This window comes from Hirundo rustica, chromosome 8, assembly GCF_015227805.2.
Source record: "Hirundo rustica isolate bHirRus1 chromosome 8, bHirRus1.pri.v3, whole genome shotgun sequence".
NCBI lineage: Eukaryota > Metazoa > Chordata > Aves > Passeriformes > Hirundinidae > Hirundo > Hirundo rustica.
In genome coordinates, this window is record NC_053457.1 from 16,534,285 (window position 1) to 16,557,523 (window position 23,239).

General features: G+C 50.3%; 1 protein-coding gene across 1 annotated transcript; it reads right to left on the reverse strand.

The window, feature by feature from the left end:
• Positions 1 to 751: 751 nt before the first annotated feature.
• On the reverse strand, positions 752 to 22,825 carry PITX3 (paired like homeodomain 3). Its single transcript, XM_040072177.2, has 4 exons — positions 22,572 to 22,825; positions 8,043 to 8,183; positions 3,301 to 3,506; positions 752 to 2,293 (listed from the first exon to the last, which is right to left on the reverse strand). The coding sequence occupies exons 2-4, from the start codon at positions 8,149 to 8,151 to the stop codon at positions 1,730 to 1,732; spliced, it is 879 nt and encodes a 292-aa protein (XP_039928111.1). The 5' UTR covers positions 8,152 to 8,183; positions 22,572 to 22,825; the 3' UTR covers positions 752 to 1,729.
• Between the last annotated feature and the right edge of the window lie 414 nt (positions 22,826 to 23,239).

The following is a 23,239-nucleotide window of genomic DNA, read 5'->3' on the forward strand; positions in this document are numbered from 1 at the left end:
TGCTGACAATATTGCAGAACATGGATTATGTCAGATTTGTCTGTCCTATTCTTCCTGGTAGGACAGTTTGTTGTGAAGATATTTTAGGGCTGTTCTTTTCTATCTAAGGAGGAAAGTAAAGTATTGGAGTTATGTTTTCCCCTTGGAGCTTGTGCTTGATGAAGGCAAAGGTGATTACACTGGGTAGAGATGTCCTGCTCCCCGGATGCCTGTGGGGCTCCCTTGGAGGGATCTGCTGCTTCCCTGTGCATTGGCTGAAGGAGCAGGTTTTCCAGGTGCCTGTATAGCTTGAGAGGGCCACCTGTTTTACAGCTTTCCCTGCACAAACTGAGCAGGGCAGGTTGCTGCATCTGATGTCTCTCTTGGGGGCCACTGCTCAGAGCCAGAGTGCCCGGGGGGATTCCCCTGCCCTGGCGTGTGGGAGCCCAAAGGCACTGGCCCCATCTGGTGCAATGGGGAAGCCTGAGCCAGAAGCTTCCTGCTGCACAGGGTGCATGTAGACAGGAAACAGGGAGGGGGCTTGTCTTCCTCTTCCTACTGTGTGTGGGGGATTTTTTTGTTCTGAGGAGCCAGGTGTTTGGTATATAAGTGAGGAACATGGACTTCTCTTCCAAACTTCAGCCCCTGTTCCAACTCGAACTGCCTCATGCTGGTGCTTCTAAGGATGCTCACCTTCACCTGGGCTGCTGACACTTGTTTTCAGAATCTTCAGATGCAGGTTTGTGCTTTCAAAAACCACACAAGCAGGAGCTTAAAGGGTTTGTACCAACTTTTATTATCTTTTTTGGAAATGGGATTTGGGAAGGGAAGGAGATGTGCAAGGAGGAACTGATTGTTGCAGATGAGGATGTTTGGGATGTATGCTGGCCGCAGTGTGTCAGACCAAAATGACTGAAGCAGTAAAGCATGACAGCCAGGACACTGCCTTGGTGGATATGCTTCCTTCACAGGGTTTTTGGTTTTAAGGTCTACTTTGTAGGTTATTTAACATACAAAACAAGAAAGCATGTTTTAATGTCTCTATATGTATTTGTATATATATAAGATAGATATATATATACACACATATTTTATATTCTTATAACCCCCAGCTCCTAAAGGTTTTAAGTCTGAAGGGCCATGTGTATATATGCATTATAAAGAGATGCTAATTGACTGAGACAAGGCTTCCTTACTGGCTGAATGATAAATAAATGGGCAAGATATCTTTCATTGAAATCTTGCACATGTGCAGAGAATATGGTTCAGCCAAGCACCAACTGGCAACCTCCTTCAAGCTGTCCTGTCTCTGGCTGTTTCCTGCAGGGGTGGTGTGAGGCTGCCTGTGCTGTCCCAGGAATTTGGAGGGCTCACCCTGTGGGGCTTGGAGGGGCAGATTGAAACATACTTGCTTGTGCTGCCCATGGGTCAGGCACTCTGCGTGTTGGGGCTTCTATTTCCCCATGGGGCTTCCAGTAGACTCTTTTGGTTTATTTTACCATGGAGGAGAAGGTTTGGTGGGCAAGAAGGGAAGGGGTTTTGATGGGGAAAGACAGTCAAATTTCACCATACAATAGACAAATCTTCATAAAGGTTCGTCTGCCTGCTCGTTCTTTTCTCTCTCTCTCCCTGTCTCCCTCTTATGCTCTCGTGTTCACTCTCATTCTCTGCAGGACGTACGCTGTTGTAGGGCTAAAGGTCTCCTTTTGTCAGGCTAAGGTCAAGTCCCTGGTTGGTAGAGGGCAGCCCTTCATACGGGCCTGTCCACGGCGTACTGGCAAGGGCTCAGGTTGGAAGCTGCTGTCTGCACCGCTGGGTAGGTGAAGTTGGCGTGCTGCTTGGCCTTCAGCCGCAGGCTGGCCAGGCTGGAGTTGCACGTGTCCCTGTACATGTAGGGGCTGGCTGTTGAGGCGTAAGGACAGGCACTGGATGAGACAGCAGAGTTGAGGCTCGGGCTGTTCAGATTATTGATATTTCCCAGGTTGTTGAGGCTAGGGGCTGGTACTCCGGTCACCGCAGTAGGGACCATGGATGAAGGCATGGTCATTGAGGTGATGGAGCTGGGTGGGGAGAACATGGGCTGGGAGGAGAGGGGACTGACGTTCATGGAGTTGAAGAATGGAAAGCTCTTGGCTGAGAGTGGACTGCTGGCAAGCCCCTTGGTGGCCCAGTTGTTGTAGGAATAGCTGGAATACATGTCATCGTAAGGCTGCATCAGTCCATTGAACTGGGCTCCAAAGCTGTTCTTGCACAATTCGGCCTGTTGGTTCCTCTCTCGTTTCCTCCACTTAGCTCTGCGGTTTTTGAACCACACCTGCAAGAGAGAGAGAGGGAGGGTATGGGAATTGCTCTGGCTGACCTTGCAAGGGGTCTTGTCCTGGTTTCTTTGCCCAGCAAGACAAGGGCTGTTGAAGGGCTGGTGAAGCTCCCAGTGAGATGAGAGGCTGAGCATCAGGAAAGAGCTGCAGCAAGATGTGTGGGCTTCAGGGTCATCTCCCAGCAGGAATCACCAGGTGGTCCTCAGCCAACAAACAAAAACCCAAACCACTGCCATTTCACAAAACACAGAATAACCCACGTCACTCAACAAACAGATGCATTTTATACAGGAAAAAGAGGGGAAAATACTTGCTGTATTTCCAAGTGACCACAGCCGGGAGGACGGGTTGGGGTTGTGTGACTTGGGAGATTATTTGGGGGATGTGGCTTGAAAGCTGCTGAACAAAGGAAATAACTTCTCTTCTTTTGACTTTACCTCAGGACTGGCTTGGAGTGGGGTGTTTTAAGTCTGTCTTCTGAAAGGAAAATCTGTTAGTGTTAGAGGGGTTTGAACAATATAACTTCCCAGAGCATGGAAGCTGCTGGAAGGCTATTCATGGTGCTGCTAACTCATATTTCTAGTAGCAGAGAGAAGCTCTCTGCTCCAGCTGGAGCCCTGCCACACCATGCCTGTGACTGCACATTGGTTTGGAAACCCAAAAGAGTGCCCTTCAGCAAGGGTAAGGCTGGGAAGTGATGGTACTGCAAGGAAGGGGTCTGCTAAGTCGAGGCAGCCAGCTGGTGGGGCTCAGTGGGGCAGAGCCTGGGCTTTGTATAATTGTAAAGTGGCCCTGAATGAGGAAGGCACCACCAATACCGGGTATGTGTGTGGCAGGATGTGTCGAATCTCAAGTGCAGACCCTGGTGAGGTGTTTCCAAGACAAAGAAATTTTCTAGTTCCCCTAATTCCTTCCTTGGTTTGGGGACAGCTTGGTCATGTATCACAGCAGGCTTCTTCCCCACAAGCTCAGGCCCAGAAATGTGGAAGGGCTGCAGTCCTACCCGGACTCGTGCCTCTGTCAAGTTGGTCCAGACTGCAATCTCCTCCCTGGTGCTCATGTCTGGATAACGGTTTCTCTGGAAAGTGGCTTCCAGCTCTTGGAGCTGCTGGCTGGTGAAATGTGTCCTCTGCCTCCGCTGCTTCTTTTTGAGTGAGCCGTCTTCAGGGTTGGAGTCGTCTGTCTGGTTTTGCTGGGACTTCTCAGTGTCTGTGTGAGAAAAAGAAAGGGAGAAATCCCGAGTTAACTTGCGGGCTTTGTTGCAGCTGGGGAGCCTATCCTTGGGGCAACCGGTGCATGCTCAGTGAGGTCCCCTTCCACTGCAGCCACCAGGAGTGGTCCCATCTCCCTGCCTTGTCCGTGCAAGCAGGCATCCACGCAGCACCAAAACCAATTCCCCCTTCATGCAGCACAGCTTGTCTTTGTTTAGCTGCCATAACAGATGTTAGCTTCCAAGTGACTGGATTTAGATTTTCCAAACTTCCAATATTTGGGTTTCATTTATTGTAGTTCACATGGGGCATAGTGGCAGAACTTACCTAGATCAGAATGTTCTTACTCTGTTTAAAACTCTCTGCCTAAGGTGTATTTTAGAAAAACTGAACAGAAACTGACACTTACAACACAGCAAAATATCCAGTCATGTTTCTGTGGACAAGTGATGGGAAAAGGCAAATTGCAAATTTATAGCAAGCTGAGGCTCTTCAATTAATTATATTCAATTAATTTATACCTGAGGAGCACAAATTTTCACTCCCCTTCTCACTCCTTTACATTCTTACCTAGGTGCATATGTTTTGATTTTTAAAAAATAAGGAAAGGCCTCTCTTAGACCCTGTCTTTCTTCCCCTGCTCTCCTCCTCCTGATTAAAAGATCCCTCTCCTAGAGGCAGTGTCTTTCATTTCACTGTCCATTAAATGAATATCTCAAAACTCTCCAGTGTTCCCACTGATATCTCACTGAAATGTACAGCTCAGCCTCCTTCTGGGCATCAAGTCCATGTCTGCATGCTGAGCTTTTGGCTGCTGTGGGTGGAGGCGGGCAGCCAGCTGCTTCCATGTGCCACAGCCATTTTTGGGGGCTTTGCAAATACAAGCAGGCAAAATGCAAATAGGGGCAGAATGCAAATACAAATATCTTCCATTTAGTTGTCCTCCATAGAGTGCCCAACTGCTCAATGTGACACTTTCTTTTATGATGGAAGAAAGCTATAGCTTGTGATTAATTCTGCTGGGAATCAAGACAAGTCACCATAGAGGAAAACATATTCCAGTGAAAATAAATAATTTCTGATGTTCAACTCCTTCCTCTGATCTAGAAGCTGGGTGAAGCATTTCCAAATGAAAATCTTGTCTTCAGCAGGGAGAGGAGGTGTTCTTTTACAATGGGAAATAGTCAGCTAAACTAAATAGAAATCTTTGCACATAGCTCCCAAACTGTTCCACGTGGAAGAAGAACCTTTAAAAAAGTCCTGGTATCACTCCACCAAAGTTGGGATTTTTGTTTGGTTGCAGTTCTTTGAGTGAAAGCTATTTTAAAAGGCTTCGAAGTCCAGAAAAATCACTAACTGCAAGTGTCTGGTACAGCCCCATAATGAGTAGGGAGGCAAGGAGACAGCAGCCTAGAATACAGTTGAGTCAGTGAAAAAAGGGATTCCACAGTCAGATGGATGTGCTTTGGAATAATAGGCTGTCTTTTCCACTTAGTTTTTATGGGGCATGCGAGAGGCCTAAAAGCATCTGAGCCCCCACAGAGACTGCTGCAGGGTAGTGCTGTGCCAACAGCAGGTGCTTTGGTGGGCCCCAGACCTGGAAGGTGCTCCTGTCTCAAGAACCTGGTGCCACTACCTTGTTCCTATGATAGCTTGTTAATTCAGAAATATTTTCCTGCTGCTCCTGGAAAACCCTCCTTGTACTTGCCTTTCTTCAAATGGAGCAATGCTGGAGCTGCAGAGAGCATTTGCAGGAGTGGTGCTCGCTCTCCAGGGAGGAAATCCTGGGTGTAGTCAGTGATTTGCTCCCCACCAGCCACCTCAGCTTCTGTAGCACGTCTGATGCTATCCACCAGCAGGAATGTGAATGCAAGGATAGTGAGATGGCCACTGCTCACAGCAGCAGGGTATAAATTGATTCTTCTGAGCAGGAAGGTGCTATGACCTGTTCTCAGCATCAGGACCAGTTTGTGTTTCCATCCAGGGTGTACCTGTACAAGAACGTTCCCAGCACACTCTTGAAACAAAGCCAGAGGAACTGAAAAGTGGAATGAAAGAGCTTGGTTGTGGTCTTGTGCTACTCTTCTCATTTTCATGAGCATCTTTTTTAGTGGGTCCCATATTCAGCAGAACTCTTGGAAGCATGCTCGTAATCTGGATGTTTATAGTGGTTCTTACCAAGGAGATTAATCTGATTTCTCTAGTTCAATGCTCTAAACCAGTATTGGATGTAGGAGATTTCTGCACTATCCATCTCCAGAAGAGATTAAATGGGGAGAGATGCCACCTATCTGAGCTAGTTATTAGGAATGGCTCAATACAGATGAGCAGACAACATTTGGTTTGTTTGTTCATCTGCCAGCCTGGGTTAATTAGGAGCCTGATGCGTACAGGGGATGTGTTCTCACCAAAGTCCCTGACAAATATTCATTTCCAAAGGGGCTGCTGTGAAAAGGGAGGCTATGCCCTCATTGAGAACTCGTGCCCAGGACTGCCCTTCTTCACTCAGGAAGAAACTATACCAAGAAGGAAAGAAAATGGAGTGAAGGTACCATTGGTTATGAGCTACATCTGGGTGAAAGAGATCACAATATATCTTGTTTGGTATTCATCTTCTCAACACCTTCTGGTATACCTACTTTCCATAAATCTTAAGTCTAAGGAGAAGCAGGAATCCCAACTTTGAGCCTTGAAAAAATCTCTGCAGTTCATCTTGGTGTCCTCTTTTTTTCCATACCTGCTACCTGTGTTTCTTTCTGTGTGTCATCTCTTTTCTGCTTCTTCTGTAAGCAGGGAATTAGTGTCCTCTGTAAAAGGTGCAGAGTTATGACTGATTGCAGTGGGGACCCAACTATGGCAATACAGGGAAAGAAAGGAGCCCAAAGAAAGGATGTGGGTGCCTTGAATCCATGCAGAGAAGCACAATATGGGGCAGTGCTTTACCTGCCTCACTCCTCATCCTTGCTCTCCCCTGACGTGTGCTGCCTGATGAAACCTAACAGAAGGGGGTGTCACAAACCATGCCATACAGTTGGAGGACACTTGAGATCCCTGAGTGCTGAGCCCAGACAAGCAAGGTTTATGTTCAGTTCTTCAGGTTCTCTTACTTGTGCGGATGAATGAAGCAGGGCCAAGAAGTAGGGAGGCTGCACTCTTGAGGGGAGTCAAGAAGTGCTGCAAGTGCAGCCCTGCCCCTGTCCCAGGTAGCCCTTGGTAGCCAGCTCTATTCTGCCTGACACTATCGATGCATGACGCAGAGGCCATCAGCCTCTGGTGCAAAGGCACAAGCTGCCAGCATCTGCATATAGGTAATGCTGACAAACAGTCACCTACCAGAATCATTTTATTTCTAGACTGCTTAAGACAGTGGGGAGTGATGTAGCCAGGCATCCAACATTTATTGTCACCCCAAAATAGACTGTGGAATATATCTTGTACACATTCGCCCACTTAGTGAAATGACTGTGGCCATAGCTGGAATTAGCTGCTTATGCCTAATGGAAAGAAAAGTCAGTGCCTAAATTGGCACTTCTACAGCATGCCAGGGTGGGCTCAATAGGGAAGGCCACTTGAATGGAGGCACTGCCATGCATCCAAAGCAGCTGACGAGGAGCCACTGAGCTTGGGGATGTGCCTAACTAAGGTACGTGCGCAGTGGGGAATTTGTCAGGTGGATTCTCTGACTCTAGTTATCCCAGTGTAACTCCCTTCATGATACTTTCTCTGGGGAATTTTAATCTGCATCATTACCCTTATTAGCTTTTGTATGCGGGTGAGCCTGGAGGCTTTACACGGAGAGCAGCGGGCTGTCCCCAACCCTCACTCCCTCATGCTGGCACTGACAGAAGCAGCTTTGCATCGTCCTGACACATCCAGAATAACAAGGGATGGAGTGGTAAATGGACAGATGTAAAATCCAGAGGAAACCATAGCATTTGGTAGCTGATTTCTGAACAGGTGTGAATGGTGATGTTGCTTATTCAGAGCCTGATAAAGAATTCAGCAGGCTTGGTGTTTGTCCAGCCTTTGGGAATGGTCAGAGGCACCTCTGTGGGAGAGCAGCAGAACAGTGCACCAAGGCACAGGTGAGGAGACTTTTTCAGTTAAAGCAGGAGCAAGACACCTTCTGTGCCTTGGATACTTCCTATGCTGTGGGGAGAGCTGTCCTGCTCTGGGGATCCTGTTTAGGCAAATACAGTACAATCTCGATTGGGCTGTGACCTGACTTGCCTGGCTCTGGCCTGCCATGGGCTGTACCCCTGTGAGGAGTGGCTTCCTGCAGCCAGGGCCAGATGACCCCACCACTGAGATGATGTTCTCAACCTCCCAATTGCTGTGATTGCAATATGGGCCCTTATACCTTTCCCCTGCTTGTTGGCACAGCCATGCTGCTATGGCATTCTGCTGGCTCCCAGTACAATGAGAAACAGATCCTCTGAGAGCACTGCAGCCAGCTCCTACAAGCCACTGGCCACCCAGATTCACCCACAAGGATGGGTCAGGGTTCTTCTTGTATCTTGAACTTTGCACTCACCACTGTGGTCCTGCCCTTTGCAGCTGTGCTCGTGTTGAGGAGTTCCAGAGTCTGAGAGAGACAAGGCTGGGCTGCGAGCCTCCGCGTCTGCCAGCAGGTTGAAATCCATGGGGCAGGGATGGGTGGTGGAAAAGTAGGAATCTGAAAAACAGTAGTCACAGGGTGATCAGAGAAATCAGTGTGTGTGTGACCTCTTCTCACCACCTCCAACAGGGACTTGCCTTGAGGAAAGGTCTAGGAAAAGGAAAGGATCCCTGTGTGATCCTTGGACACCTTTGAGTTTCTTGGCTGGAAAATGGACATACTGGGCTTTCAGCTGAGCTTCCCTATAAATCAAAGATCATCTAGTGACACTTCTATTTGCAGCCTTCAGAGAAAGAGCCTCCAATTTATAGGTGACATTCAGACTGAAATAGCAACGCCGGGAGCATGCTGTGTAATGGAGATCTGAGGAAGTGGTTCTGGGCCAGCCAAGGGCTGTTAGCACCTTCTCCAGTCATCCCACCTCTCCCATCCTCCCTGCCCAGCTCTCCTCCTCTTTCTCCCTTGTTCCTCCATGAGCTGGCCAAGCATAAGTAAAGCTGTTGAGAGATCACTACATTCACACATCCCAAAAGAAAAGCATTATTGTGCCTGGCACTGTTTGGAAGGCACATCTGCCTGCACAGCCACTGGTACAAACAGAGATCCAGGCAGTACAAGTGGACTCCTTTGGGGTACACAAGGACCTCTGGAACCTGAATTAACATGGGAATCACATTTCACACACTTAGGTGCCTGGGAACGAGTGGTCCTGGCTGCAGAAGGAGCCTGCTTCCAGCCTTAGATCATGCTGACTTTAGGCTCCCCATGACCCCTCAAGAGACTGGCCTGTGCTGGTGAGCCATCTTCCCTGGCTGAAAGCATCCCAGCTGGGAAGCTGTCAGTGCTGCTCCCCATGACAGCAGGAACCACTGTGACTCTTCTGCCACCTCTTTCCACACCTCTCTGTCCCAAGATCAATTCTTTTCATCATTAATTTCCTTATGGACCGTGCACCCTCCACCTCTACTGCCTAAAGGAGCTCAGCTGAGAGCACCACTTTGTTCTGGACCACAATGGATGCTCATGAAGACACCGGCATGACACAGCAAGTGTTCCAAGCCTGGCAACATCCCCTTGGAAGGGTGAGCTGGTCCCGTGTTAGCCACTGATCTGAATTTTGGATCGTAACCCAGCAAAATGCAGGATGTTTCACTGCCACCAGCGCACAGTTTATGAAGGCTGGATCCCTTTGAAGGGACCATAGCAGCTTCTGAAACTTCGGCCACTCCCAGCTGATACTTCACCTTCTCAGCTAAGGATCCTTTTCCTCTAAGACACAACAGCTGATACACTGTGCAGGATCTGGGACCCCTGGGTTTAGGGAAGTTTGGACCAGGTGTTTGGGGCTTTCAAACTTTAGGTGGAGTTGTGAAGGATTTAGGATCTAGTTGTGAAATCTGAGGATCCTGAGTTGTGAAGGATTGCCCAGCCCCTCAAATCCATGCATGTCAGGGAGGGAACGTGCTGAAGATAGTCTGGACTGTGTTAGTTTTTAGACATGTAAACAAGAGATTAATCACATAGCTGTTGCACCTCATTTGGAGGTGGATGACAGTGACTAAGAATGCATTTTCAGAGCTGTCTAAAGCCTCCTTTAGTCAATCTGCACAAGGCTGCTGCCAAGGCCCTTGTCAGGGCTGATCCCCATACCGGTAGTGTGCTTTCCAGGCTGTGGTGAGAGGGAAAGGAACCATTTCTAATGGTTATCTGGCTAGCTTCTGCAGCCAGTCTCACTCACAAAACCCTTCTAGTTTTCCTTGCTCTTCACTTCACTTGACCTCCATTCACAGTCTCTCCCAGGTACTGGTGGGGCAGTCTTAACACCGACCTCAGTCAGTGCTCTCTGGAAGCAGCACCTAATGAACCAGAACCTGGTTCTGGTTTCCCAGACCTTTGCCTTGCTCTGGGCTTCTCCCCTCCTGTGGGAGAGAAGTGGCAGGACTCAGGCCTGGCCATCAGGCTGGTTTCCATTTCCACTTTGTGGCAAGCCTGACCTTTGATGTCAGCTGGCTGTGTTAAGCTCCTGGCAGCAGCCAGGCACAGCCCTGTTGCATTTTGCTGTGTGTACATATATGAAGTGATGTGACAGGGGCTGTGTTTTCTTTAATACCTTTGCATGGAGTAGGGGAGTCCATCTGCTGCTGATATTGCCATGGCTTTTAGCATTACTCTCAGAATTATGCAGAAACGCGCAGTGAATTAATTCCATGGATTAAGTCTTGATTAAGATGTGTGTCACTTTGCTGTCTCAGAATTTATTAAGAGCCCTTCTTGAGTCTGCAGCAGATGGAATTTCTGCCCAATGTTTGTAGATGATAATTTCCCCTCTTCTACAGCCATTTGCATATGATTGCATCTGTCAAGCACAATTTCCTCTCTTCTAGAGCTTGACTCTGTACTGGACGATTTAAGGAGGAATTCAGATCCTTGCCTGCTGTAACTCAAGGACAATGTCCTCCTGTGCAGGGTCCTGTTTGCTCTTTTTTCCACATCTTGCATTGCTTTCATCTGTACAAACTAGAGTGAAGATAGTAAAACCAGGGGGGAGTATCTTACATAGGCAAGGTTCCATTGGCATAAATGACAACACAAGGTACAAGGCTCAGGAGAACCTAGTCCTGATATTGAAAATCTGTGCCCCATCCTGGGCTGCACCAGTGCAGTGGTTGCAAAGTTCATCCAAGCTGCTGGACACAACACAGCATGCAGTCCTGCCTCAGAGATACAGTGGGCACTTAGATTAAAACTAGTTATGAACTGTGCCAGCATTCAAGTTTAAATTGGGACTTGTGGCTGAGCACAAGTTTGCTTTGTGAACTGAGTTTAAAAGCAGGAGGATTTCAGAGAGAAGATGTTGTATGTATATATGTAATTGCATAATCTATTGGATGTGCCATATGTGGTGGCATCAAGGAATACCTTCTCAGTTTCCTTTGAGCAGGTCATGGAGAAGCAAAAGCAAGGGGAGAGGAGGATCTGCTCAGCATGATTATAAAAGCAGGAAAAGTCTGCAATGGTAACAGCACATGAGGTCTGCACCAATGTATTTACCCAAAGACAACCCCATGCTACTGATGCAAAAGGCTGTAAGGTATTCTTCTAGATTATAGAGCCCTTTCGGATTTTAAAAAAGGAGCTTCCATCCACATTGGCCAGACCTTGCTGTAGGCAGAGACATTAAGAAAATCAATGCTAAACCTTCATGACATTTCTACTAAATTGTTTGCCTGGTCTCAAGGAATCAGTGAAATTAGCACCTCAAAAATATTTTTAGATAAAATCAAATTTACCATCTTCACCTGACTCTTCATCTCACCTTCTTTTAACATAAAATAACAGGGGCTTTTTGGGACAGCTTCTGTACTAGCAACACGCAGCCAGGCTTGCTCAGAGGCTGCAGTTTGGTAAAACTAGCCATGGCTCCAGTCTGCTCCAGCACCTGTAACTCCTTCCATCGACGTACAATATTGCCCCTGAGACAAAAGTTCCCAAACCTCTGACAAACACATCTCTCCTTCCAGTCACTGGCCATGTGCATCTTCTCCTTGGTGGTCATGTGAACATGCTGTGGCCACCTGTGCAAGACCCTCCAGACAGGGAATTGCTGTCCCTGCTCCATGGGCATGGTGGGGGGCATGGGAAGAACAGTCCTGGCTCTAGGGGTTTTCTCTTTTCAAATGCACCCCCTTTCTATTTCTGTGTCAGTTCCTGACTGCCCAAGCAGGGGCCATTTAAGCAGTAGAAGGAGGACACTCCTTTGCGAGGACAGGTCCCTGTGACCTGTCTCCTGGATCTCAGTAACACACTGCTCCATCACCTTGGAGCTAACACACTGCTCCATCACCTTGGAGCAAAGAGGATGTTTCTTGGGGTTTTGTGTAGTGGTTGTGGGTTTTTTGGTTGGTTGGTTGGTTGGTTGGGTTTTGTTGTTGTTGTTTTGTTTTGTTTTGTTTTGCTTTGTTGTTTTGCTTTGTTGTTTTGTTTTGTTTTGTTTTTCTTTGAAGAGGTGGGAAGGAAACATAAAGGCTGACTTCAAGCAAAGTAAGTCCAATTACAGAGGTGGCTTTTGTGATGTGGGTCTTGCCCGTAGAGAGCTGCCTAGAGACTGACTAGTGTGTGCTGCTCGAGTCTCTGTACTTCCATTGGGGAGCAGGCTTCCTGCTGGACCTGCTTTGACAGGATGATCTGGAAGTGAAAAGCAGTCTCTTGCTTTGTTTTGATGTTATTTAGTTTCCCATGGGCATGCAGGGGTGCTTCAACAAGGACCTGATGCTTCAGGTTCCAAGATAGCAGTACAATGACCACCCAAGGATAGGAGGAAAGCCTTAATCTGGCCTCTCTTGAGCAGATCAGCACAGCCCCATGGATCTGTGAGTTTCCTGCCTCCAGCCACAGCCAGAGTAGCTGAATCTTGTGCTTGGAATTGCTGATCTCCACAGAGAGTTCAGGGTTTACCCCTCAGGCTGAAAGGTGCTCCACAATCATTTGGGGGGAAGTGTCCTTTCATTCTTGCATCCTCTGAGGTGAAGGTATGATGTTACACTAGATTCTTAGGGTCAGAGCTGTCTCCTCCTGCTCCATCAATCGCAGAAGTCAAACTACTGCTGATTGCTACACTTCTCTTATGTTCCCTGTGTGCCGGCTTACTTTTAGGAGAGATAAACATTAGGGACTCTATTTAAATGTAGATTTTCAAGATGACCTGCCTCTGTAGTTTGGTCCCGTAAGGTGGAACAACCCCTACCTCTCCCTCTGCCCCTTGTCAAAGAGGCGGTTATTGAGAGTGTGCCTGTTCCCTCACGAAACAGCATTTTGTTCTCTGGATACATGTGTTTGTTCAGGCGATGGTGCCATCAGGGTGCCTGTGGGCTGGAATAACAAGTACCACATCAGCACAGCACGTGAATCGTGCAGCAACCAAGAGTCAGATTCTCTTTGCCGGCCAATACAAGAGCTGCCTGTGAGGGGCTCTTTCTCCACTGCTAGAAAGCAAGAAGGATGGAGTGCAAAATGAGTTAATATTTGTCTGCTTGTGACTACTGCAATATAACTATGGGGAGACCAAGGTCACCCACTGCTAAACATCTCCGTGTAGCTTTAAATCTCTAATCTTAATGGAATTGCAGCAGGAACCAAGAGCAACCATTAATCACTGGAAGATAAACAGCAGCAGCCAACTGGCGACCCGGAGCACAGGGCCATTATGGGACAGGAGAGCAAGCTGCCTGCCTTCAAAAACATCAGGCTGTGCACGGCCTCGGGGCTGCCTGAGCAGTGGTTTCGGGTGCACACTCAGAAGTGGATCATCGACCTCAAGCAAGGGCTGAGTCACAGGTTATAATAAACTTTATTTCTCGATTTAGTCCCTACAGCTGAGCACTAACCCCTGAGCTCCTGAGGGTGGCTTTGTAGTGGTGTGTGCTGCTTTGAAGTCTGGAACACCGTTTAGGGGTTTTATTCCTCTCATCAGTAGGAATTGCCAACGCTTCCTGAGGCACTTAGTGGCTTTGTTGTCAGAGCAAGTTGTCGGGCACTGCCCCACATACGGATTGGGCTGCGGAGCACTGAGAGCCGTGCATGGAAATGCAGTAGCCCAGGCTCTTGCTGCCACAGCCGGCAGCAAGGACCTGAGAGCTGGCAGCTCTCTGACAAGGAGGTCCAGTTATTTCTCTTTTTGAGCATGGCTCTAAGGAGACGTTCCAAATAATGTGAGGTGGGAAGAGGGTGAGGAGGTAAGGTGCTGCCACTGACTTGTCTTATAATGTAGGTAAAACTATTTGACTGTTTTGGGATTGTATCCTTCATCTCAGAAATCACACATATTAGCATACCTGAGCTGGTGGGGGTAATGAAGTAAAACTCTTTTAAGTGCTTTCAGATCCTCAAATAAGAGGTGCTAAGAAAATGCCCAACCATGCTGGACGCTGCCTAATGCATTTCCTGCAGGCTGGAGGCAGCCTGCAAGATGGGATCAGGCCACTTGCTTCCCTAATTTTTACATGAACCTCCAGCTGCAGAGGAGTATGATGGCTAAAACCTCTGCTCTGGGCAGCAGAGGGTTAATAAACTGCCTGTATTCCGGAGGATTATCACAATGGAAATGTCCCAAGGACTGACAGCTCCATAGTCATGTCCACAGCAAAAAAAGCCCACAATGGAATGTGTCCTGTTCGCTTATTTGATGGGCTGCTGTGCCCCTGTGCTGTGGAAGTGCCCTGATGTCACCATGCCCCATACAGAGTGCATCGTTCCCCACAACAGGTGTGTCTGCAGTCCCCCGGACTGGTGCAGACCCTGTCAAGCTGAAGCATTGGGTTCTGCAGAGGCAGGGTAATGTGCTTGGGCTTGGCTTAAAGCAAGTTCTTTGCAATAGCATCTTTAGACCTCAGTGCTACCCTTAGTGTACCTGGATAATTTCTGAAATAGCACGCAAAATTTGGAAACAAATTGCTAATTTTAGCAGTTCCAGACTTTCTGCAAAGTTGTTTTTTTCCCTAAACTAAACATTCATAGTTCTTGCATTCTTGTAAGCATTGTGCTTCAGGTCTCACTGTGTTCGCCTGTGTTTCCAGTGTCCCTTGGACACTCTGCCTCAGTGGGGTGTTTGGCACCTTCGATCTATCATCACGGACTGGGATTTTTGTTTTGACAGACTGTGCAGTTATATTAATATGGCTACACTTTGTTATGGCTTCCTTTGTTTATTAGGCATCTGGAACAAAATAAATCAGCAAAAACTAAGTTTTGCCCAAACAACTTCCGATCACACAAAGTTGCTGGCATGGTGTGGATCCACCATGCAGGAGTGCTAGGAGTGAGAGCACAGTCTGCAGTCACAGAAGAAAAGTCTTTTAGGGAAATTAATCCCTTTGTTTTGGGGAAGGGAGAAAAAAGACTGATTTCAGTAAGAAATTTTGCCTGGGAAATCGTGCAACTGAAATAAAGGATCTGCTAAAGTGGAGTGCCAGCACTGGCCTGGCCAGAGCATACTGACTCTGTTCAACCCCACCTGCCCTTGCCCACCCCTGCAGCCCTGTCAGGCTGACTCCAAAGCAACTTGTGCCACTACTGAGGGATCTGCCTGCATCTGCATGAGAGAAGTAGATGCACAGCCACAGTGTACAAGTGATCGTGATCTGCTTTTGCGGAGCCAGGAGCAAGATGAGACTGTTGCAAGCCAGGATCCCAAGCAGGAATGAGAGGTGCAGGCAGCCTGTCTGCAGCTCAGCTGAACACGCGCTGCTCATGCAGCAGCAAAGGCCACCAGGGCCTGGCATCAGCAGATCGGTATGTGTTGCTGTATTTAGTTGGGTGATTGTATAAATTTGACTAATTATTCTGGCAGTCAAAGGAAACTGGCCTGATTCCTATGGGGGCTGTGCTTGCAGAAGCTGGGCAGGGTCATTTCTCTATCTCTGTGGCTGTAAAGTTGGCTCATTTTAGGGAGGCCCAGATAGCTCTGTGACTCCAGCTGCTGTTAGGAGATTTGTATGCAGATGGAGGGCAATGGATGAATCAGATGTTATCGAGGGTGTAAATGATTCTTCCAATTAGTAAACATGCTCAAGAAAGTTCCTCATCAAGTGGGTAATGCAGGCAGTTGAAGGTTGGGATGGATGTCCTGCCACCAGTATGTCACACCACTGTGGCTGTCTGACCTCCGTGCACTAGAGCTGCCAGTGTCTGCCATCCATCACCACTTCTGGAAATCCTTTCTGGAGAACTTCAGCTTGATCACAAACATTTGTTCTATGACAGAACTCAGCAAAACCAGCAGCTAGAAAGAAGCTTCTTTGGAGGGAGGGTTGGTACTAGATCATTGTTTTAAAACAACCTGTCAGAGTTCGGTGGCTTACAGAGCCACAAAGGGAAAAGAGTTAACTGCCAGGAGTTCTGTGATGGCCCCACCAACCACCGCGGCCAACGAGCAGCTCTGTTGGTTAAGGAAACAAGAGCCCAGAAACTGCTGGCTTGCTCTGAGGGATGTGTTGTCTCAGTGCAAACCCGCAGTGCTTGGAGGGAGCTGATGTCTGCTGTGCCTGACTGTAAAGTTTCCTGATGATTTGTCTTTTCCCCCCCCACAAGTGATTTGTATTTAATTTTTTTTTAAAGCTCTCTGGCAGGAAGATCCTTGCAGAATGGAGACCGCCGTGAATAAAACAAGTGGATGATCTCAGTTCACAGTATCCCTCCCCTCTTCCTTGCGATACTGCAGCTGGTGGGGCTGGGGCAGGAGGGGGGCGGCTCCGAGAGGGATGCTGGAGCTTGCTCCCTCTCCACACCGCATCTTTATGGACCTTGCAACATGCCCTGAAGGTCAGCCTGTTTACCCAGACGCTGTTTGAAGGGGCCGAGGGAGGCAGTTAGCAAACAGCGGCGGGGCCGATCCCGCAGCGCTTCGCGCACGGCCCGTGCCGGCAGGATCGGGCCCGCGGATCGCCCGGCTTTCCTGTCGTGCACCGACCGCGAGCGTGGCGCGAATCGGGGGCAGGAGGAGCAAGGGCGGGGGGTAAGCAGAGAGGGCTAGCAGCCCATCGCCCGGAGCTTCTCGCCCAGAAGCCCCACTCGAGGCCGTGGCAAAATGTCTCGCGTCCCTAAATCCAGGGCACAACAGTAATTGTAAAAGCAAACCCAAGAGGTTTGACTTTAGGAATCCTGAAATGTGGGAGTGTGCTGCCTAAGGACTGTACAAAGCCTGCCATTTTTTTTTTTTTTTTTTCCTCCTTCCACCCCTACTCCACCTCCCCTCCACACCCCCGGCCAAATCCTCAGTTTTTCCATCTGCTCGAGGCCGCATCCCATGCGGAGCCCTGGGAGGTAGGCAGTCTGGGTGGGTAGGGGAGGAAGCTGCAGAGCCCTAATTACTCAGCCAGTCTGGCCCTCGGGCGATCCCATCAAAGCGGCTCGGAGAGAAAAGGGATGGGGCAGAAGGATGTGAGCCATGTCACAACGCTGCTGCCTGGGTCACACCACGTCCCGTCCACGGGCCAGCCTGCTCCGGGGACGGGGCCGTAGCGCCAAAAATGCCTCTGCCCGCCCAGACCGTGTCACCCTGAGAGCAAGCTCTGCTGCAGCTCCAGGACCAGCGAACGCTTTCCAGCTTCCCACCCTGCTCTGCCCCTCGGGCATAGCTGAGCTCAGGGGCTTGGGGCACTGTTATCAAAACCCACCCAACGCAAATAAGCTGTGAAACTCTCTTAAATGGGACAAGAAAGTCCATATTTTTCCTCGCTTTGGTATTTCTCTCTGCTTAGGTACGGATCTGTACGGAGGCTGACCTTTATAGGTCAGTTAATTTACTGTAATGATACATTTTTTTAAAATTATCCTAGTACATCCAGTCCTCTAAAAAGTCTTACTTATTTTATTTTGGAAGAAAACCTGCATGTATTTACTTTTTTAAAAAAGAGCCTTCAAATAAATGCAAACAAATAAAACCCAAACCCAACTCACAGAACTGGAAGTTGGGATATTGTGGCACCAAAAATAAAACTGATGGAACAAAAAGGGAATTTCATGTGGTTTTCATTGTCAAGTCTAAGCTCAGAAACAAACAGGAAATAAAAATGGCTAAAACAAAAGAAATTTCTTTTAAACTGTGTTCAAATCTAAGTGGGGAGCTGCTTTATGTGGGAGAGATTCTATGTTTATTTGCTTTTCAAAAAAAGGAGTAAATAAAAATGTCCACACGCAGACAGGTCAACTTGATTTACCGTTAAATCCTCATGTTTCACAATGGTCATTTATAATCAGCTTTTTTAAAAGAAAATTAGACTCATATAAATGGCAGCATTGCAAAGGGGAAAAAAGGCAATGGGTGGTGGGAAGGCTGCTTCTGTTTTAAATAAGGTTGAGGAGAAGAAGGAATGGAAAGAGAGAGAGGAAAGAGAGAGGTGGAGTAACTGTGAACCTCTAGTAATTTGTTTTATTCCATCTTTGTACTTTTTCAGGTTTTGCAGAGAGCTCAGCAGGTGCTGAGCCTTCCAGCCTGTGCCACACTACTAAAGCTCCCCAAGTAGCAATTTATTGTATTTATTTGAAAAGTATAACCTATAGGATCAGCGCTGTGTGATTCAGTGGCATATGTGCTATACCCTCCCAACAGAAGTATTTCTCAGGCTCTCAGATTTGGGATGGTGAACTTGTTTAATAGCGATTTACAAACAGGTGTCTCAATCACAGTAACTCTGATGGGGATTTTTAGTGGTTAATTTAGTGCACGCAGGATGCAGCTTCCCCAAGCTGGAGATCTGCTAAGACTCCCAGTAACTACAGCCCCATTAATGCATTTCAGAACATTCTGAATAGTTGAAAAATCAGAGGAAAAAAATTAGTATCAGTTTCTGCAAATCCAGCTCTGGTTTCCCTCCTCTTTTGCACTATTCAAAAGGGTGTGAATGTTTATTTTCTGGTGGAGCTGTGGTTTAGGAGATAGCAAAGAGCATCAGTCTGAGGGTCAAGGGACAGAGGCTGTATTTCTGACTCAGATCAGGTAATTCTGCCAGAGATCAATTTATCCTCTGCTCAATAGGGATATTTCCCTTCGTGCTAAAGCATCCAAAGATCCACGTATAGAAAAGCTAGTAGGCTCCCGAGGAGAGAGATCATAAGGTTCAGCTCTTCAGAAATGAGTCTTCCAGAGCTGAACTTATACCTTGCAAATCAGTGGGAAATTTCCTGTTCAGGGGTAGAGGATTGGCTCTCTTCTTCAATCTGCTTGGTAATGTTCTGACACCGATGGGAATGGAAGAGAGGGACCTCCCTTGCTTACCCCCCCACGTCTTTTTAAAGCCTGATAACAGAAATGCCTCTTAGCTTCTGCCCAGCTAGATCTCCTAGGTCTTTCCTGAAAAAAAAAAACTAATTTTTTTTAATTTTTTTTTTTCCCCAAACCCCAACAGATCTATCGATAACCATCCCAGAGGAACTCCTCTGGCTAGGCTGCCGTACCTGTCCTCCTCTGGGGTCAGAGGAAGATGAGGATTCAAGCAAATCCTTTCCCACAGAAGTGACCTCCCTCTTTGCCGAGTCTGGCCCTGATCCCTTGTGCTGCCAAGCTTCCAGGATCAGCCTGTGGACTCCCTTAAATGCCCCAAGGAAGCCCAGAGCTAATAACCAGCTTCATTCAATTCCCAGTCACATTATTATCCAATCTGCCAGAGGCATTAATATTCAGAGGTGAGGCGGGAGGAGGGCAGGGGTGCTGGTGAAGGGGGAGCAGCACACAAAGAGGAGGAAGGGAAGTGTGGTGGATTGGCCTCAGAAATCTTCCTTCACCAGCCATCCAAAACCTCAGACTATTTCAGCTGGGTGTTGACAAGAGAGGGTTTTTCGAGCCTCAGCACGAACTTTGATACCAGCCAGTAGAGACTGTTCCCCAGCCAGCAGCAAATGCCCAGCTTTGGCGCAGCCTAATGCCCTCAGCTCCAGTGGCCCATAGCAAGAGGGGGAGCTTTGCCCCCTCTGCCATCAGGCCCTAAGTAAATAGCAATCGCCCATTTTTAAACTGCCAGATAAATAGCTGAGCCTGCTCAGAGATGCCACAGCCTCCAGTTTCGGATCATCCTCCCTCCATGGCACCACAGTCTCATCCCGTTACCTTCCTAATGCAGAGTGCACAGCTTGAAATGAGCAGTTCTCCCCATCTGGGACTTTGTTCCCAGACCCAGGTACCTCCCCTGTCCCCAAGGCCAGGGCACATGTGCCAGGTCACGAGACAGACCTCATGTCCCCTGCTCATCTCATCTTCCTTTTGGAGCGGTCTCCTAGATCAGGTTTCTGGCTTTTTCTTTTTGGCAGTCTCCAAAGTCAGCCTCACCTCTCAATCTCAATGTTTTGGGTAGCATCTGACAGAGAGAAGACACCCTTTTTTTTTTTTTTTTTTTTTTTTTTTTTGCCAGCTCTCCGCAGGGAGCATTAACTGATACTTTTGCAACCCAGTCACAATTTGCTGATCTATTAATTACCTGAATTAAGCCCTTATAAAAATTTAATAGATATTAATTGAAATTTCTCTGACAAAGATTAATATTGGTTTTTAAACCAATGCATTGGACAGGAATATAGGTAGGCTTGCATGGACTGCAGGTCAGGCAAACCCAGGAACTACAGTAACATCAGGAAAACCACCACCCTTGCCCAGACCCCTCTCCAGGCTGGCAGGGAAAGACATCTCTGTGAAGTTTCTTATGAGGAGTACTGGGCATGGTGTGACAATTTGCTAATGAAAAATAATTTTAAAAATATATTAAAATCAAGCTCTGCTCTTCTTCAGCAGACATTTGTGAAAACCGAAAGCAGCTACCATGATCAGATAGTCCTTCAGGAGCCAGCAGGCAGCCTTTTGTCCCTCACAGCAAGGCACTATCAAAGCCTGCAGAAACACCCATCCCCTTCAGCTCATCGGCAGGCTGAGGAGCTTGGACGTCGTGCCAGGAGCCAGGGAGACACTGGTGGTCTTTCCCCCGTCTTTGGAGATGGGGCAGGAACAGAGGTGAGACTCTGAAAGAGTCTCCTTCCTGAGCAGTTGCTTTTAGCGTCTTCCAAAATTGCAGATGGGGGAGAGCCATTTCACCCCTAGCATCCTGTCTTCCAGGCCACGGGCCACGTGTGGAAGACCCACAAGTTTGTCTGGGGGATGCCAAATTCCTCTCTTTGCTTTCAGCACTGGAGTCCACTTAGAAAGTGGACGCATCGTGGGCCCGTCAGTCGGGAGGCTGCTTCCCTCCCAGATGAAAGAAAGGGGAAGACATGAGTTTTGGTTTTTGCATTGCCAGCTCGAAGCATCAAACGGGTGCGGCGGCCGGGGGCTCATCTCCAGGCTCTGCGTGGCACCGGCGTCCTGAAGCAGCCCTGTTCTGCGGCCGCCTGTGCGGAGCCGAGCTCCGCACCTGGTAATCCGGCGGAGCCCCGGGAGCTCCGGGCAAGGGACTGCTGCCCCGAGCTGCCTAACCCCAGGGAAAGCGGGGAAGGCTGCGGCAGCCCCCGTCAGCGTCTCTGCAGGGCCCTGGCGCTGCCGGGGGGGAGGAATCCAGCCCCCTCCTCGCTCGTCCCCTCAGCTGTCCAGCCGCGGGGGCGCCGGGTGAACGGCCGACAGGTGTGCCCCGCTCGGCGGCACCGGGCCCGCCGCCCCCCTCCCTCAGCCAGCTCCAGCAGCTGCGGCGAAGCGCCGGCATCGGCCCCCGCCTCGGTCGCCCTCCCCCGCCGGAGCCGCGGCCAGCCGGGACGCACCCGCTCCTTACACCCGCTCCGAGGAAGAGGTCGGGGGAAAGGACAAGGGGGTGCCGCACTGGCGGGCTGGCGCTTTCCCCGGAGCCGCACTCGTTGAGCGGGGAATAGACGGGGCAGCGGACAATATCGTGCTCCGTCGGGAGCCCGCTACAGTCGACCGGGCTTCCCGAGCACTCAGCGGGACGGAGGTACACGGCTCTGCTCCGTTTCTCCGGCGCCGGGGAGGCGGGAGAGCCCCCGCAAGTGCCCGGAGGCCCGACAGCCGGTTCTGCCCGCAGCCTCCCAGCGCCGGGCAGCCGCGCTCCGCCGGGGAGGCTCGATGACCCCGGCAGAGCTGCCGCGGGGTCGGCGCTCCCTCCCCGCGGCCCGACCAGGTCTGTTACCCCGACTAGGACCCCGGAACTCCATCTGCCGGAGCGCCGCAGCCAGCGGCGTCCCGGGGCAGATTCGCTCCGTCCGCGGGGGCCGGCTCGCTTCTCCCCGGCGCTACAGGGAGGTCGGCTCTGCTGTAAACAGGAGCCAGCCCTTACATAAATATCATTTATCCAACTGTCCAAAAGCCGTCGAGCTGCCTTCCTTTTCCCCGGCGACATCTCCCCGCCTCTGCTCCCTGCGCCGTTCTGCCCCGGACCCTACAGACAGCTGAGCCGCAGCCCGCAACGCCGTTATTTACAGCGAATCCCGGCTACTTTAAACAGCCCCTGCCCCGCTCGCCCGAGTGGAAAATGACTAAGTTTAGCAACGGCGAGAGACTACAGCAGCGCTTGTCGGGAAGGGGCCCGCGTCGGCCCCGAGGGGACGGTCGGGGTTGCGGCACCACCACGGCGGCGAGCAGGGGGTCGCTGGGCCCTACAAGGGCAGAGCGGTGGAAGCGCCGAGCCCCGCTGCCAGGTAGCGCTCCCGGCAGCGATGGGGGACATTCGGCCGCGCACAGCCCCGGGACCCCTTCTGGATGGCAAGGCAGGGCTCTATCCGCCTGCTCTCACCCGGTTGCAGTCCCTCGACACACGGGGGGCGATGGAAAGCCGGCCTCACGCGGGACTTGGGGCTGACCCCGTGCTGCTGAACAGAGCGCACCGAGCCACCCCGCCGGGGATGCTCTTACCCTGTGCTAGCATTGAAAAAGATTACCGCCGGGTGGGCTAGTATGAAGGGGCTCAGAGAGAAAGGAGGGGAGAAGCTCGCCCGGAAGACCGGGGAAGGAAAGGCACTTACAGTGGCTCCAGATGCGGGTTCGGCTGAGCGGACTTAATCCTGCGAGAGGGGCGAAGCCGGCTGCAGCCCCACGCCCCTGGCTGCTCTGCCGCTGTCAGAAAGTAAATCCCCCCGGCTCCCCAGCCACTCTGCGCGTCCCTGCCGGCCCGCGGCTCACGGGGAGGGCGGAGGCGGAGGGCGCCGGCCGACTGCCGCCCATTCACCCTGGCCATTCACTTTATGGCGGGCGGCCGGCGCCCCCCGCCAGCTGCACCGGGCGCCCCGCTCCCGCCCGCCCCATTCCAGCTGCGCGCCCTCCGCCGCCCGCCCCGTCCAGCGCCGCCCGCCCCAGCACCGCCCCCACCCGCGCCGCCCAATCGCTCCGCGGCTCATTTACATACTGCGGCGGTCCTGCTCTCCGATTGGCCGAGGTGGGCGGCAGGCCGCGCCCCCCGCCTGGCCCCGCCCCGTCCCGCTCGCCGTGCGGAGTGAGCGGCGGGGCGGGTGCGGCGGCTCCGCGCTCCGCCAGCCCCCGGTGCTTGGACACGGCACTCCTGTACGTGTGCACCGGTACACCGCTCTTGTCGCTGCACATACTGTCTGCCTTGTTTAGTGCTAGGCGATGCGCTACCCTGGAGCCCGGGCTGAGCATCCGCTCCTCTCGGTACTGGCGCGGCGAGCCTGTTGGG

Coding starts and splice junctions, on each gene's coding strand:
- PITX3 (XM_040072177.2), bottom strand. CDS start 8,151: ATGGATTTCAACCTGCTGGCAGACGCGGAGGCTCGCAGCCCAGCCTTG. Junction 3,507..8,042: donor CAAAGGGCAGGACCACAGTG/GTGAGTGCAAAG, acceptor TTTCTCACACAG/ACACTGAGAAGTCCCAGCAA. Junction 2,294..3,300: donor TGACAGAGGCACGAGTCCGG/GTAGGACTGCAG, acceptor TCTCTCTTGCAG/GTGTGGTTCAAAAACCGCAG.